General features: G+C 42.1%; 1 protein-coding gene across 1 annotated transcript in view; it reads left to right on the forward strand.

The window, feature by feature from the left end:
- Nucleotides 1-18142, forward strand: part of HERC1 (HECT and RLD domain containing E3 ubiquitin protein ligase family member 1) — a 177442-nt gene that overhangs the window by 120420 nt on the left and 38880 nt on the right. Inside the window, 11 exon segments of the mRNA XM_059714771.1 lie at nucleotides 3361-3477; nucleotides 3664-3895; nucleotides 6097-6221; nucleotides 6451-6671; nucleotides 8211-8479; nucleotides 9314-9366; nucleotides 10407-10607; nucleotides 12069-12243; nucleotides 13139-13409; nucleotides 14436-14649; nucleotides 17140-17345. Of these exon segments, the coding sequence (XP_059570754.1) occupies nucleotides 3361-3477; nucleotides 3664-3895; nucleotides 6097-6221; nucleotides 6451-6671; nucleotides 8211-8479; nucleotides 9314-9366; nucleotides 10407-10607; nucleotides 12069-12243; nucleotides 13139-13409; nucleotides 14436-14649; nucleotides 17140-17345 (2084 nt within the window).

Raw genomic sequence — 18142 nt, forward strand, 5'->3', positions numbered from 1 at the left:
TTTGGCATGATTTGATTTTCATTGGTAAATGTCAGTAAATGGCTATTTCACCTCACTCGCAGACCAGCAAATATTTCCATTGTTATTAACTGGAATTTATATAAATGGGATGTGAGAATAGGCTGCTGCTGCACTGCCCCAGTGGGCTCCTGCTGAGTGGTGGCTGGAGGCAGGGGGGTGGGCTGGGCACTATGTGCCTGTGTGTGTCCGTCCCTGCCCCTGCCTCCCCAGCTGGATGTTCACAGGGTGCCAGCCAGCCAGGCCGTCCTTTGCAAACTTGGGCAACAGCTGGAAGGCAGCATGAGCCGCTTGCTTCCATTGCAGCAGTAGGTGTCTTTTCTGGGAGAGGGATCGGATGAAGCAACCGCTTTGGTATAAAGGAAAGCAGGTGCTGAGCTCAGTGGCTGTGCATGGGGGGCAGGAAGTGGCCAGACAGCCCAGCAACTTCCCCATGTCTGCTTTGTGCTGGGCTGGAATAGGAAGCATGCATGTCTATGTTTATGTGTGTGTGAATGTACACACCCCCGCACTCTTAATTTTGCTCAATCCTGAAAAAAGTAAATAGATAAAAACTTAAATACTTAAAAATAAACACACACGTTTGCTGTCAAAATTACTAAAAAATAAGAATTGGATTCTACCAAGCCTATAAGTTATAAATTATATGTTTTAGCTTGCGGTAGATCAAAAAAAGTATTGGTTTATTTTATGATAGCCCAATTAGCCTTCTAGAAACTTTGCCACTCCAATGAGTCTTGTCAGTGAGTTAGAAAAATAAGCTTCTGTTTGGAGAAATATATATTAAAAAACAGTAGTTCAGGTGTTTTCAACCTTCTTTAACAAGTGTACCGCTTCTGCCTCAAAGTTTCAGCTCATGTACCCCTTTATATTTTTTTCTTGTTTTTAAGTGAGGAGGCGGAATGTTCAAGGCCCCCGTGGTGAGGGATGGAGGGAAGAAATGGGGTTGGAGCTGGGGCAGGTGCTGCACAGCCGAGATGGAGTGCAGGACAGAGCAATGAGAGTGGTTCATCGGGGGGGTGGGGGGCGGCGGCGGCAGCAGCTCCTGTCGCTGCCTGCACCCTGGCAGAGGTCCGGGAGCACATGCCTCACAGATCTATGCGTGGGGTAGAGGCAGTTGCTGTTGCAGGCTAGACTCTGCACCCTGCTACTGCTGCCCCAAGAGCCACATGACACCATGTGCCTCCTGCCACTGGGCGGGCAGATGCAAATGCACACAAACACACACATACCCACCCCCAGCAGGTAAGTGTTTGTGGAGGGAAGGGGATGGGGGGTGCAGATTGGGAATGCCAGGGGGGTGGGGAGTGTGTCTGTAACTGCTCCCAGGAGCGGGGGTGGGGCAAGGGCAGCAGTGCCCCTCTGCAGGCCACACACACATGACCTGGCCGGCCAGCCAGGACGGCACAGGAGGCTTACATGTGGTGGCTGCCACCGTCACTAGCACCCACTGACCCATGCCGCCGCCGCTGCCCCCCCATGCCACTTTTCTATGGTCCATCACATGTGTGGCTCTGCAGGCTGCTGATGGGCTTTGCGCCCAGCCATTTGTTCGCCGCCCATCAGCAGCCTGCGGAGCCGCACGTGCAATGGGCCATAGGAAAGTGGTGTGGGTGCAGCAGCAGCATGGGGCAGTGGATGGTGGTGATGGCGGCAGCCACCACGTGCAAGCCCCCCCTTGCTCCCTGCCCCCCGCTCCAGCTGTCTGGCCGGGCAGCGTATGTGTGGCCCGCAAAGGGGCGCTACTGCCCTCAATGCCCCCCAGCCCTGCTCCTGGGAGTGGGCACAGAGTGAGCTGAGGTGGGTCCAGCGGCGCCTGGCATGTACCCCTCCTCCAGGTGAGAAAAAAAAGTATGGAGCATGCCGGGGGAGATGCTGTCGCTGTGCCCTGGGGTGCACTCCATCCCCACTCGCCTACCCATGTGCGCATACCCCCTATGGCCTTTCTAAGTACCCTTAGGGGTACGCGTACCCCCAATTGACAACCCCTGGAATAGTTAAAAAATATTTTTTTAACTAGTTTCCTCTTTGGGAGAAATGATGTCCTGTTAGAAGTAAATTTTGTTAGCTTTTGTTCACTGCAACAGGAAATCCTTACTCATCCTGTTGTCAGAGTTAATGTAGACATCACTGAGTAAATTGTTTTCACTATATAATATTTTTAAGTCACCACATTTTTAGTAAGTTAGCATAAAAGAATCACTCGCTCTCCTCTATAATTCATGCTCACAGTATTGATGAGAGGCATTATTTTAAACTCCGAAATGATGTAGGATAGAGATCCACAACTTTTACTTCTATCCTTCATATTATCTCCATTAGCCCACAATTCTGAGTTGTCTCCTGTAGCAGCTCAGACTGTTGCTTAGCAACCTGTCTGGTCTGCCTCATTTTATTCCCTAAATGCTTTGCCTCCAACATCAGGGTCAGGTCACAGCAACAAGTGCTCGTCCTACTCTTGTGCCTTCAGTTATTAATCCTTGCCCTTCTGGCAAGTAAGAAGGAAACCTTATTTCTTTCCAACAAAGTTATGGTCCCTAGTTCTTGTGGGAAATCAAATTTTAGAGAGATATGGTTGTTCTGTTCAGATGATATGTTGAAAAGGTATCCCGCTATCTTGGTTTGATCTCCTGAAGGCTACGTGTTCTGTGTGTAAACAGCTCCAACTAAGATGAGCCTAGTCCAGCCTATTTGAATGGAATCTGTGAAGTCTGAACCAGCATTCCCTCTAAGCTGTGTAGTGTGCGTGGCCGCGCAGGTATGTTCATGCTGTGCATGCCGTGTACTCTACACAGCTTAGAGGGAATGTTAGATGTAAACTTCTAAAAGAAATAAGTTAATTCAAAATGCTGAAATCAAATTGACCTTAGTTGGTCAAACACATGTTTACATATCCTTAGCAATTTTTGATTGGCCAAAGAAAGGAATGAGCTGCTCTGACTTAGGCTATGTGCATACATTCATTTTCTTTTGAGAGAGATGCTGCTGTCCCAAGGGAAATCATGAGCATACAAATGTTCAGGATTTATCTCCTAGAGCAAAAATGGCAGCTCCAGGGGAGAGAGAATCTGGGAACAACTAGGGTTAAAAATTACTCCCAGGTCACTCGCACAAGAGTTTCTCCTGGGACAGCAAATGTTTCTACTCATTTTCTATTACAGGAAGCAACTGATCAGTGCTGTAAACCAGTGAGGATGTTAAAAGGAAAGCTATTAAGGATAAATCTTCAACTAATAAGGGATAGCTACTGAATGAGTAAATAACTAGCATAAGACCAAAGAAAGGCGAAGCATATAAATGAACTATCAGTTAATATATTATCTTCCTCTCCTGTCTTCACAGCTTTATCAGACCCAAGCAGCCGGCTTTCAACTTCCCCTCCTCCACCTGCCATTGCAGTTCCATTGTTAGAAATGGGCTTCTCGCTCAGGCAGATAGCAAAAGCTATGGAAGCCACAGGTGATCTATATTGCATAATATATATTACATTTCACAACACGGGTTAATGCAAAACCTTATTTTTAATGGAATACTCTGTGTAAGCTTTGAACTTGCAAATTCCTTAACCAATTATGGAAAGAGGAAGTATATTTTTCACAAATAGTGACATGAAAATCTTACATGGCAATTATTTACTGCTTCCAGGTGCAAGAGGAGAAGCAGACGCTCAGAATATCACAGTCTTGGCCATGTGGATGATAGAACATCCTGGAAACGAGGATGATGAAGAGCCCCAATCAGAAGGCACTGCAGATTCACAACATGGGACAATAGTTTCTGGAACCAGTGGAAAATCTAGTGATCAATGTTACTTACAATCACCAGGAGATATCCCTTCAGCTGATGCTACTGAAATGGAAGAAGGCTTTAGTGAAAGGTAAAAAGTAGCTTTCTGCTTACACAAACCTTGCTGCTGGGATCATAAATGTCACTTTCAGCAAGTTGGTAGTTGCAAGCAGAAAGGTAAAATGCTACCTTGAAGGGCTTTTGGTATACCATATCATGAGAAATAAAATTATCACCAGGTATCCTGTGTTTTTCTGTTTAAAAATTGTGTATTCCCTGATTAAAACCCCCTCAAATCTACATTTTCTGTGATTTAAAATGAAATGCCACTATGTACATAGGTGTCAGTTGAACACGTTTTATTGATATATTTCCAATTTTAAAGCAGTTTGGAAGCCTACTAATGCCTCAATCACTATAGTAAAATAAATTCTAAATAACTATAAATTTTGGCATTTGACATTTTTTATCATTGAAATCAGAGCTCCCTGTGCCCCCTTCACTCATCAGCTCTGGCTGTCCCCTCTTACTATTTTGTGGCACTGAGCAGCCCTGATATGCTGGTGCCTTGCCTATGCCATTGCCCCTCACTCCACACCCACAGCCCTCTGGGCCCTGCTGGTGCCCCTCACTCCACAACCACAGCCCCTCCACCCCTGCTGATGCCGTTCATTCTCCACTCGCAGCCCCTGCTCCCCAGCCCTGCCAGAAGGGGCCCCCCATCTGTCAGGGCTTTGGAGCCAGAGACCCAGGTCTGCAGCCCCCTGCAGCAGTGCCCAAGTCCTGGATGCTGCATGTGGGAGGCAGAGGCTGCTGCACCAGAGTGAAGTGCATGCAGAACCTGGCTTCCCCTCCCTGACTGGCAGCACAACCCAAGCCCATGAGAGAAGGTGGTGGTGAGCTGCCCGCTGTGGGCTGAGGGCTCCGTGCCCTGCTGCTCTCTCCCCAGGGCCTCCCTGGTACAGCAGGTGGAACCCAGTGCAGCAAGGCAGAGTGGGGCTGGATGGGAAAGCTTAATACAGCTTTTGAAGACTTGCACTGCAATGGTGAAGCCCCCTACCCACCCTGTAGCAGTGGAGATGGGAGTGTGGAGTTGTGCACCTCGCTGCTTCTGGCTGGGCAGGGGGCGCCTCACCATGGTGGTGCAGAGCTTATAGCGGCAGCACCTAGCTTCCCTGCCCTGCTCTGCCCTGCTATGCCTGGTCCCACCCACTGGGCTGCAGAGGCCCTGTGGGGAAGGCAGCAGGGTGGGGAGCCCCAGGCCCTCAGCTGACAGCCTGCTCCCGCTCTTCTCACAAATCTGGGGGATTGTGCCCCTCATTCCCCCGGGAGTGTGTGCAGTGGTGGGGAGCCAGCTTCTCCCCACCCCCCAACCAAGCCACCCTCAGCCCCATCCCACTCCCTGCTCAGGCCCTTCGGCCGCACATTCCAGCCCTGGGCCCCAAGCCCCATGCACCGTCCCAGCTGGGCAGTAGCTCCAGCCCTGCTCAACTCCTTCCCTCACTATGGGGGTCTCAATCCCTCCCAGACTTACCTTCAGGGAGCTGCTCTCCAGGCTGCCTGGCGGCTATGTGCATGTGTACACATGCACATATTCATAGCGCCGCCTGTCTAACCAGCCTCCTCCAGCTCCCTGCAGCCCCTTGCAGGCTGGAATTCTGCCAGCCTGCAAGGGGAAACCCACCATTTCCTGTATGTTTCTCCTTAAAATGAGAAAATCTGTGTTCTACCACATTTTTCCATCATGAATGGAAAACCTGGATCCCTCATTATCACTAAGTTTCTTGTATGGCATGTTTGCATTATTATATTTGAGAAAAAAGTAAGGTAACTATCTCCCTCCTCCAGAAAACCAAACCATATAATATTAATGTTTTCATTGCAACAAGGAGAAAAAAATTGGATTAAGTTTTTACTTTTTAAAAATATAGTGCTCTCATTAAGCTCTACAGTGCCAATGCATTTCTTCGTTGGGCTTCCTGTGGTTCATTCTTGAACACTCTGTTGTACTGATGAAGAATGAAATGTCAGCCTTACTGTGTCCCCTTACTTGGGTAATGCATGCATGTAACTCCCCTTCACTATCAGTGGGTGTTCTAATATGTGTATAGTTGTGGGATGAGATTATGTATGTATTTATGTATGTATGTATGTATGTATTTAAAAAGAAAGAGAATCAAATATATTAATACCAGTGTGTTAGCTTCTTCCTTCTCCCCCCTGCTTTACTGTACATGAATATGTAATAACTGTTTTTGACTTACGTGTTCAACATTCAAACTATTCTCTTAGTCCTGATAATATGGATCATACAGAAAATGCAGCTTCTGGTAGCGGACCCCCCTCAAGAAGTCGATCGGCAGTAACAAGGAGACACAAATTTGACTTAGCTGCCCGGACGTTACTAGCACGTGCTGGTAAGTGTACTAAAATGCTTCATGTACCTTTGTTCATCTGATAAATATGCAAGAAGGTACCTAATATAGAACTTTCAAAATTATATCTTTCATATACACATCTGTATATATTTCACTTAATTTCTTGTTTGCAATAAGTGAATAGATAGCTTTTAGTGGGCAAAATTTTTATAATGTGCTATCTTTTTAATTACGTGTCAAGTAAAGTATGTTTTCTCTTTGATTTGAGCGGGATTATACCGCTCTGTACAGGCCCACAGAAATCAGAGTCGGAGAGAGGGAATATCTTTGCAACAAGATCCAGGGGCCCTTTATGACTTCAACTTGGATGAGGAGTTAGAAATTGACCTTGATGATGAAGCAATGGAAGCAATGTTTGGACAGGACCTGGCCAGTGATAATGATATTCTGGGAATGTGGATCCCAGAGGTATTGGATTGGCCTACCTGGGTGTGTGTGACTGCAGCTGGGGCTGCTTTGACTTACTGCTTTTTGCAAAATCATACTTTAAAAAATTAAAATAACATGTTACTTTTATAACTTTCTGCTTGGATATAATACCTTGCTACACACTAATCGTATGTCAAGTCATTTCGGTGTATGCAGCTTTATTTTAATGAGGAAAGGAGTGCATAATGAACATGTTCTTTTGGTTCTTTCCATGCATCTCTAAGTACTTCATTAGTTTCTTTTCTAAAAGAAAGAATACTTAAGTAAAATTACTTTGTGACATTTAGTAGCAAGAAAGCAAGTGCACGTTCTTGACTGCTCAATTGAATTCAAGATAAAACAGTTGCTGGACATTTTTTGGTTTTAAAAACCTGACACTATATTGTTATAGAATAAAGTTCCCCTTTGGTCATTCAGTTGTGTCCTTGTTTGGCAAAAAAAAAATCCTTCTATTTAGATAAAGGAAGAACCATTGGTACAACTAGCTTTTGCTTTGTAGTGTAGCTGGATGAAGAGAATGGGAGACTTTGTATTTTGAGGGAAATTTCCTTTAATACTACTTTTTTTAAGTTTAGCAAAAGCCAATTTTTATTCTTGCTACACTTGTATATCTTAATTGACTCAGAGTTAGTCCTGGCATAGCAGCGTAATGATGAGGACTGCTATGTTAATGTGACCACGTTCAATTATGCTAATATTTGTAAGCAAAGGTTCTATAAAGTCATGATTACCATTTCACAATACTCAAATTTATTGTATTTTTCAGTGTTCCCTATATGTAGCATGAGTGATGCATGCAAATAACCAATTTATTTAATTATTGTATTTTGCAGCTTTGTGGACTAATGAATTAAAACATGTAGGCCATACTTGCATTTTTTTATATAGTAAAGTGTTGACCAAGCAGTCGTCATTGTTGCTTGCTACACGAGAATTCACCAGTCTGAGAAGTTATTGGGTTTTTTTTTCTTCTCTATACAAAGTCTGGCAAATTCTAAGGTTGAACTGAATAAAACATAAAGACAATCTTGGATGGGTTCTAACAGAATGTGTGAGGACTAGATGCAAAGAATTCAGAATTTCTCATACTGTAATAAGGGACAGATTGGGAAAATCTCTTCCTTTTGAAATGTGATATCCTTCTGTTTTTGTCTTTTCTCTACCTTATAAACTATTAATTGGAAGAACAGCTACTGTTTGAGCTTAGCTCATTACGTAGAAGAAGAGGTAGATACCAATACTGGGCTTCATAAAGGTGATAAATTATGCAAGCTTTTAACAGCCACTCTGAGCCTTTTGGATGGAGTGGGATATAAGTTTAAATTAAATAAATAAAAATATATCTATTGAGGAAGTTGTGTTTTATAATGAAAAAAGGAAAAGACTTCTTTACCCCACAGTAAGTTACCTAGCTTTGGCCTGCCTCTAAGTCAAAGCTAGGTAGCAACACTTAAGAATAGGAAAACTTTTATTTTTAACATGAATATATTCAATTACATATCCAATAACATAATTTCATATACACATAATCTCATGCAGCATGTTTGCGAGTCGGAAGACAGAGAAGAAGTGGTGGTTTGTGAATTGTGTGAATCCAGTGTTGTCAGCTTTAATCAACACATGAAAAGAAATCACCCTGGCTGTGGTCGTAGTGCAAATCGACAAGGTTATCGTAGCAATGGTTCTTATGTGGATGGATGGTTTGGTGGTGAATGTGGAAGTGGAAACCCATATTATCTACTGTGTGGTAGCTGCAGAGAGAAATATTTGGCCTTGAAGAGTAAATCTAAGACATCGTCCTCGGAAAGGTATGGAAGAAAATTGTGGTGGGAGATTTCATTATATATGACTAAAAGGGAAGAATTGAAAATGTCTCGAGTCTATGCATTTTAAAATCTGACCAGCTGACACTGCAATTTGTATGAGAATTCTTTATAATAACTGCAATTTAAAATATTTTTGATTAATTTTTTTGTGGAAAAGGGAAATAACTTTAAAAAATATTTCTAAGTATTTTGCTGACCATTCATTTCAGTTTTCTCCTGGCCAACAGCTTAAAAAAATATTGTAAAAGCTTCTTTTATTTCATTAGGAAATATTAGGATTGGATTTTGTGTTTAGGATAAAAAACTGAATTTTTCTAGTTCATAAGTTAGTGAGGTTTCCATTCTTACCAGACATTTTATTTTATACTAACCAATTGCCCATCAAGAATGATGGGGGGGGTGGGAGGGGGCTGGGATAGAGTGCCGCCACCTAATGCCCCATGCTGCTGCTGTTCTGCCACTTGCAGGGAGTGGGGTGGGGGAGCCAAGGCCAGCATTCCTGGCCTCGGCTCCCCCACACTCTGGTCCTAGGTGCAGCTTTGGAATCATGGTGGCACTCCCCCACACTTGGAGAAATCTGATTGGCTGTTTCCATCAGCCAATCAGAGCACAAAAACAGTGTTACAGACAGACAGACTTAGGGTTTTATAATATTAGAATATTCCATTATTATCTTCATAAAACATTTTTCTGTAGGACATGTAACTACTTATAGTTCTAGTTTCAAAGTGTGTATGTGTGTGTGGGGGGGAGGGTTAAGATTTTTTTAGCTATTTTATTTATATCCTTTTAAAAAAATGTTACTGTTTGGTGTAGGTACAAAGGCCAGGCTCCCGATTTAATAGGCAAGCAAGACAGCGTCTATGAAGGTATTTCTTTGCTCTGAGTTCTTTGAAACACAAAGTCACTTTTATGTAGCTTTGCTTACATGTGTTAAGTTTTTAAATATAGTTGCATACAAATACATCTGTAGTTCAGAGTATACTCCAAGCCATACACTAAGAATAATTTTAGTATTTTTTCAGGATCATTTTTTTTCACATCAGTTTCAGAATCTCTCTCTAGTCTTTCTTATAAGTAGATGAAGTAGTGGTTTGGGTGATTGGGCTACTGGTTTTAATAGCAATTTGTTTTGTAAGGTACTACAGATTGAAGGCAGATCCACTGGCAGGAGCTGTCCAAATAAGTTCTTATATTTAAGTTTATAGTCACATACCTTTCTTTAGGCAAGTCTAGTAATTGGCAGATGCTAAAAAGCAGAGGTGCAACAGGGCAGATCTGCACCCTGCCAGAAACAGCAAAGGGCATTGCCAGCTGTTGGTGGCAGTGGTACAGCTATTTTTGTCGTCATCCATGTCGTTCCCCTGCCCCCCTACCCCCCGCCGCACCTCCCTGTGGTGTTCCTAGTCATTCCCGATCTCCCCTACCCCACCTTTATTTTGAGCCTTTTCAGCAGTAGTATAGCTAAATCTACAGGCATTCCCACTTTCTGTTAGGTGGGAATATTCTAGGACATCTCTTCCTCCTTAGTGTAGCCCCTTCTGCCTGCTGTGGGAGAGCTCTTTTTAAGTCCTTTTTTGATTGGATCTCCTTCACTATGAGTAGGCACTCTCTTAATATAACAAGGTGTCCTTGCAGTCACTTCACCCAGTCGCATGTTCCCTGAACACAGACCCCAACCTTAAATTTATACTGCATTGTATCTCTACAAATGAGGGCTGATATTAGTAAAATCAGGATGCAGGTTGAAATTCATATACATTCTTTGCTTTTATGCAATGGCTTTTAAATTCATTGAAAATTATTTATATGAACAAATACATTTATAATTAAAGACATTTCCTTATTGTACAATTGATGGCACAATTTAGATTTTGTACCTAAACTTTGTTTATTTCTTCAACCTCAGAAGATTGGGATATGCTGGATGTGGATGAAGATGAAAAGTTGACAGGAGAAGAGGAGTTTGAGTTGCTGGCTGGGCCCCTTGGATTAAATGATCGCCGAATTGTACCTGAGCCTGTTCAGTTCCCTGATAGTGATCCACTGGGAGCATCAGTTGCAATGGTCACAGCCACCAACAGTATGGAAGAGACCTTAATGCAAATAGGTAAATTAGGAAGAGATAGGTAGTGTTTTAAATTAGATTTGAAATACAGTTTCTGCTTAGGTGGACAGTTACAGTATGATTGGGCAGGTGTCTAACATGGATGGTCTATCTTGTTTCCCCACAGCAAGAAACACAGCCAGGAAACACAGCTTTTTTTTAGGGATGGTCCAGTGGATGCAGGTCAAAAGCCTTTATGTTGAACTTATTTTTGTTTACATTGGACATGTCTACATTTTGGCACTGGTATGTCCTGCCTGGGCTGTTCCCAGACATAATCCACTGATCCACTGCTGCTGGCATGCTCCAAACCCCAAAATATGCTGGTTGAGATGCCCAGCTGTGCTTCTCTGGCCACTCTCAAGACACAAGTCCCCAATATTGACAGTGGTTACTGAAGAAGACCCTGTGACATCTTTTGTATATTTCTAGGTTGTGGGTGTGTGTAGATGCAGGTGGGCAGGGCATATACATCTGACATATGCTGCTGTGGTGTGGGCATGCCCTCTATGGCCCCAATCCTTCTTTTGAACTCCGCTTGTAAGAACTCAAGAGCCTGTTGACTTAAACTGCATGCATTCATTGCTGCCTGAAGAAATTTCTTCCAGTAGAAAAATAGCTCAGGAGCTGGTATGTAAGATCTCTAGCCAAGGGGCAATAGAAGGCTGCTCCCTGGGCTACCAGTGCCCGTAGGGGAGCCCATAAATTGACAGCCTGTCCTCTTCCATGCCTGAGAAAGGGGAAAGCTGTCAAGAGGCAGCTGCTGAAAAGGGGCAGCAGCCACAGACAGTTGGGGAGTGTTCCTGCCCTGAAAGTCAGGGGAACCTTTCTCCCAGCTCCATTCCTGGTCTGGAGAAGGAGTTAAGCTGGGGGAAGGTGTGCATAATCCAGTTTCCTGGGAGAAACTTTCCCAGGAGTGATTTAACCCTGGTTGTTGTTGCCAGGTTATTTTTCTCCTGGAGCAGACATTTTTTCTCCAAGAGAGAATACCTTCAACATCTGTACATTTTTTATTTCTACTAAGTAGAACAACAATTCTCCTCTTGGAAAATGAATGTCCATACCTGATCTTAAATGGAACTATGCAGAGAGGACCACACTAATAGATGAGATTATACCACTTGGATTTTAAGTTTGCAGCCCACCATAGTGGAAAGAGTTTATTTTTTTACTTTTTTTCAGTATGGGTTGTTGTCAGATTATTCCCCATCTTTTGTCATAAAATTAGAAAGGACTGAGTTTGGGTTAGAATTTTAGGAGTGTTGTCTTCTGCTATCTACAAATTATAGTAATAGTTCCATGTGTACAAAAGATGAGAACAAAGTGCTTAATTTGTGTAATGCATTCAACACAGTGCACACTGAAGTCTGCCAAATTTTGTATTGCTATGCATGTCATAACTTTGTGTGCCTTACTATATTGTAATGTATTCTATTTTTTCCCTTTCCTGTTATCAATTTAAAGGGTGTCATGGCTCCATAGAAAAAAGTTCTTCTGGCAGGATAACCCTGGGAGAACAAGCAGCTGCTCTAGTAAATCCACACGACCGTGTTATGGCTTTAAGAAGAGTGACAGCTGCAGCTCAAGTGCTCCTTGCAAGAACTATGGTTATGAGAGCACTCTCACTGTTATCTGTCAGGTCTGTGAGGTTCTTGATGATACTGATGTATTTCCTTTGCATTTAATTTACTGTGCCCTTTATATATTGGTAGTGCAGAGGTGCTGCAATGTTAACGTGGTAAAATGCACAGTAAGAAATGGTTTCTGCTCATGATACAAATGTCCAAGACAGACATTAGAATTTCTAAATGTAAAACAGTCAGAGATTGTGGTTAAGGTGCATATTTTGGACATGAAAGGTAAGAGCTAAAATGTCTTTTCACAGATTTCTTATGCGACTTTAAGAAAGTCACACAAGCCCTGATTTAGCACACATTTATCCTTGTATCCCTGTATTTAAGTATGAGTCATCGTTTTGGGCATTTATGTGTGTGCTTGAGGGAGGTGGGGGGGCCATTAATTAGAGCAGCTCTGAGACTGGCTCTAATTAAAGTGCCTGGAACTTCTTGTGTATCAGCATCCCCTCACCTAAAAATGGTGGCAGGGGACTTTAACTAAAGCTTGTTCGACAAAGTTTAGTTAAAGCAACCCTGCTGCCATGTTTAAACATAAGGACACTGATACGTGAGGTGCTGAGTCCACTGGAGCGTGGTAATTACCTTGCTGCTCATGCATTAGATGCCCTTTGTTTCCAGTGAAACTGTACACATTCTTAAAGTTAAGATTGAGTGGCTGCAAGAAAAGGGCCAGGATCTCTCTCTGTTCCCCATCTATAATCTAAGGATAATATAAACTTTCTTTCAGCCCTTTGAGGGAAATTAAGTTTTCACTAATCAGGCAAGGAGTGTTTATTTCACGAAGGTTGTTTGGGAGTAACTAGATTGTATACCAGTTAAGATTTCTTATTATGTGTTATTACATTTGAAAGAAGAAAACCAACAAACTAAAGCTGGGTTTTTTTCCATTTTTGACAGTGGGTCCAGCTGTAGTCTTGCAGCTGGTCTTGAGTCTTTGGGTTTAACAGATATCCGAACTTTGGTTCGATTAATGTGCCTAGCAGCAGCAGGGAGAGCAGGCCTCTCCACAAGTTCTTCTACTATATCCAGTACCACAGAGCGATCCAGAGGAATACACAGCAAAACAAGCAAGCCCATATCTTGCCTGGCCTATCTGAGTACAGCTGTAGGGTGTTTGGCATCAAATACTCCTAGTGCTGCAAAGTTGCTGGTACAGTTGTGTACACAGGTATGATTATTGATTACCTACCTTTGCATCAAATTTGTTTTATTTTTATAAATGAGCTGAGGTGCCAAGGTTTGTGAGGAGTGGTTTATGTGAAGGAGGTACAAGAATGCCTACTATGCTGTGCTGTAGTCTGCAATTGGATGCAAAAAAATATTTCCTTGAATTGACTGGAGCCTGTTTGAAAATCTGGGTTGAAATTTGCTTGTATGTGACCCCTTTTCTTAAAAAAGAAACAAGATAAAAATAAGATGGAAGAGACTATGTCGTCCTGTCCGTCGTCGTCCCCCCCTCCCCCTGCTTTAACAAAAAGATCCCATATTTTTGGAAACTTAAATAGTTTTATTTGGTTCCAAGGTTTATTTATCTGGTGAGGAAAACCAAATCTATTTGGAAAAAAAAGTCACACTTGCATATACAGATCTAAAGGGAGTGATGTTGGTATACAAACTACCTACTTTATTGTATTAACTATACTCAGATCAGATGCATCTGTTGTAAATGGGGATTTGGTCTGGTAGAGAAAAAAAGAAAAAAGTGAACATACAAGAAGTGAGTGTATCTGTAATCTCTAACTCATACAAGATAACTGATTTAGCTTTTTGTGAGTATAGACTATATACATGTGGAAGAATGCAAGTATTCTGAGAGAGCAGTTAATTTTATTATACACGTTTGGTTGTTTGTCGTCCCCCCCCACCCCTGCTCTAACCCAAAGACTTCTAAGCTTTCAAAGTTTTCTGATATATTGAATTCCCTAACTGCAGCTGCTGCTGGTGGTTCTTTAAATTCTGTTGCTGACCCTACAAACTGTTTCCTGTGGGCAGAGAAGTACACTCAGGCCACTCAGTTTGCAGGATAGAGGCTTTTACTGTTCTTATTTTATGTGACATTTACAGTATAAGAGGGTAGGAGTTAGAAGATGTTGATTTTTGCAACTAAACTACAGATCTTGAAAAAAATTTACATTCTAGATTTTGACAGCATATTAGCTTGTTGAAAAATTTGTCTTAATTGCCTCTCTTTTAGAATTTGATTTCTGCTGCAACTGGTGTAAATTTGACTACAGTTGATGATCCAATTCAAAGAAAATTTTTGCCAAGCTTTCTGCGAGGAATTGCAGAAGAGAACAAGCTTGTAACATCACCCAACTTTGTGGTAACTCAGGCACTAGTAGCATTGTTAGCAGACAAAGGGGCCAAATTAAGGCCAAACTATGATAAAGCAGAAATTGAAAGGAAAGGTATGATTCTTTTTTTGCTTTGTTTTTTACCGCTAACATTAACAAAGTTCTGTAGTTTCTTGGTTCTGTTCCCAGACAAACTGCATAATAGAAATTAAGTTACTGCTATATACTGTAAAAAGTCAACTTGATTTTTCTCCTTATGTGTATGAATTTAAAAGCTGATTTCTAAGAGAGCAGTCTCCAAATTCAGGAATACAATTTAATGTCTTTTTAAAGGTTCTGCTTCTTTTTTGAGCTTTACAAGTAAAGCTATCCAATTGATGAAACTTTTTATATGCATATTGCTAGTAAATGCACAAAACAAAATAAAGACTACTGTAAACGTGTTTCATTAATCTACTTCATTTAGATGCTGTAATGATAGGAAATGCAGACTTTTGGATAAAATGACATTTTTAGGTTGTCGTCCACTTGCAGAAATCCCACAAACATTCAAAAGCATGGATATCTGCAGATAATACAAATTCAACCTTAATTTTACCTCTACAATGTGGTAATAGAGATAGGTGAAGACATTTCTTGGATAACTTCATTCTTGCAATATTTTTTCTTCAATGACAAAGTGAACTGTTTTAAATCTGTATAACTATAATTGCCCCATTTTCAGCATCTTCTGTGTGCTGTTACCCTTTTCACAGGAGGCATTTAACCAATTTCCGATTGTCCAGATATCATGCTAAAAGCAGTTGTTCCTGTCTTTAGTATTTCACATGCCACCAGTTACTGAAGTCTTGTTAGACACATAAGGTTCTAAATGTCCTAACCATAGATCTATAATGATTATGGTGTTTTCATGAAAGAATAAAGATTAGTGTGGCAGCTGGTTTTATAGTAAATTTTGGAGAGCTTTATTTGCTAGGTTAGCTATAAAAATCCTATTTGACATCCTGTTTGCAGTTCAGAATGCATTGTCGTCCCTTATCCTCTGTCATGGTGTTCTAGCTTGGCTCCCTATGCCTGTGTAGTATCTTGTTGAGTGCTAGTGTGACCCATATATCCACAAGCTTATACTTTCAGCTCGCAATAAAGATTGGGTCTCTAAAATCTGTATTCTCAGGATGAAATCCTGCTCCCACCAGAGTCAGTGGGGATTTTATCATTGACCTTAACAGAGTCAGTTTCACCCTTTGTCTAAAATACTCTAAGGCCCCATCTATGTTACACTTAAGGCATGATTAACTGGTTAATCACATCTTAAATTGTGACCCAGCCCCATGTTCCATCAATTAATGGTATGACAGAAAAAGGAATAAGCCACAGAGTTATTCCACAAAATGTGGAATGCGTGGCCAGGTGCTCCTCTGTGGCTGGGAGGCTCATCAGCTGACGAGGCTCCCAGCTGCAAGCCCTGCAGCTGACAAGGCTTGCAGCCAAGGGAGCTCATGGAATGCTGCCCCCACTGCAAGCCTCATCAGCTATGGGGCTTACAGCTGTGGGAGCTTGTTACCTGCTGGTTCAGGAGGAGCCTGGGATCATAATCCCAGATTCCCCTGCACTGGCAGTAAGATGAGATTGGATCTGATGCTGGATCCCATAATCACGCCTTCCATGTGGCATGGGAAGAGGCATGATTGTGTGGATCATACATCAGATCCTATCTGAGGTGATACTTCCCCTCTATAGGGCACTGGTCAGACCGCAGTTGGAGTACTGCGTGCAATTCTGGGCACCACACTTCAAGAGGGATGAGGATAACCTGGAGAGGGTCCAGAGAAGGGCCACTCGTATGGTTAAGGGCTTGCAGGCCAAGCCCTACGAGGAGAGACTAGAGAACCTGGAGCTTTTTAGCCTCCGCAAGAGAAGGTTGAGAGGCGACCTTGTGGCTGCCTATAAATTAATCACGAGGGCACAGAAGGGAATTGGTGAGGTTTTATTTACCAAGGCGCCCCCAGGGGTTACAAGAAATAATGGCCACAAGCTAGCAGAGAGCAGATTTAGACTGGACATTAGGAAGAACTTCTTCACAGTTCGAGTGGCCAAGGTCTGGAACGGCCTCTCAAGGGGAGGTGGTGCTCTCCCCTACCATGGGGGTCTTCAAGAGGAGGTTGGATATGCATCTAGCTGGGGTCATCTAGACCCAGCACTCTTTCCTGCCTGTGCAGGGGGTCAGACTCGATGATCTATTGAGGTCCCTTCTGACCCTAACATCTATGAATCTATGAATCACCCTTCTACCAGAAAGTCTATAGGGGGTCCTAAAAGGTTCTCTTATTCTGTGGGCTCTAAAAGACTTTTTGGGGAGAAATGAAAATGGGAAAAGGATCATTTGTGTTCTCTTAGTATATGTAGTTTTTTTCCCCAAGTTTTTAAGATGCGTGCTACATTTTTGTAAAAATCTTGCTGAATTATTCTTTCAGAAAATTATAGTTAACACTTGGCTTGTTTAATGATGTTGATACTGATTTTAGGCATCATCTCATTGTTTTGTTTAAGCAGGTTTAATTGCCCATTTGTATGCCTATCCTTCCTATGATCCTTCTGCTGTAGGCCCTCTGGAGCTGGCTAATGCACTAGCAGCTTGCTGCCTTTCTTCAAGGTTGTCCTCACAACATAGACAGTGGGCTGCACAGCAGCTTGTGCGAACTCTTGCAGCACATGATCGAGACAACCAAACTAGTCCTCAGACTCTTGCTGATATGGGAGGAGATCTGCGAAAATGCTCCTTCATAAAATTGGAGGCTCATCAGAATAGGGTGAGCAAGATTCCTCTTCACATTACTCTCTTCAGTATTTTTTTTCTCATCCACAGAACAGCTTACTTTTATAAGAGATTCTGGCCTGCAGCTACTGATTTTATTGTTGCTACAGATGTTTAAAATTAAGGCTTTGTGGTACTTTGTCCCTGACTCCCTTTTTCTACAAAACAAGTAGAGGGAAGTTCATGGTAAGTTATGGTAAAAAGAAAAGAAAAAAAAAATAAATGAGAAGTAAGGGAGTATGAAGGTAAGTTCATTTGTAGTTCCTTATCACAATGGAAGCTTTGATAATTTAGGTATTGGTCCTGAGAATGCATCTCCTCATAGGCAAACACTTTCAGCTGTGCTGACATTCCATGTAGAGGCAAGGATCCACCCACAGAGTTAATTGCAAATTAGTTCCTTTGAAACTTTTTGTGGATAAATCAGGAAATGTTATTTAATAAAGTAATAATAATTCAACTGACTTTGAATTTACAAATCTTCTCTTATATTTTTGCTTAAAGATAAAACAAAACTATTAATTTGTTCTGTCATAAAAGATAAGCTGGTGAGTGGTCTGTGAATGATAGTTCCAAATATTGTGCTGTTCCCACCCCCCCTTCTGCCTTCCAACAACATAAATAATTATCCTAAATTGTACCATGAAGGGTATTTTATTTTGGACATTGTTGGATTCCACTTGGTATAATTTATTTCAACAATATTGCTAATCCCTTTGCTCAAATCAATTTAAAAATTCAAGGGGTTGCATAGGAAAACTATTTCTTGGCTTAGATTTTAAACTCTTGTTT

This window comes from Alligator mississippiensis, chromosome 11 (genome assembly GCF_030867095.1).
Source record: "Alligator mississippiensis isolate rAllMis1 chromosome 11, rAllMis1, whole genome shotgun sequence".
NCBI lineage: Eukaryota > Metazoa > Chordata > Crocodylia > Alligatoridae > Alligator > Alligator mississippiensis.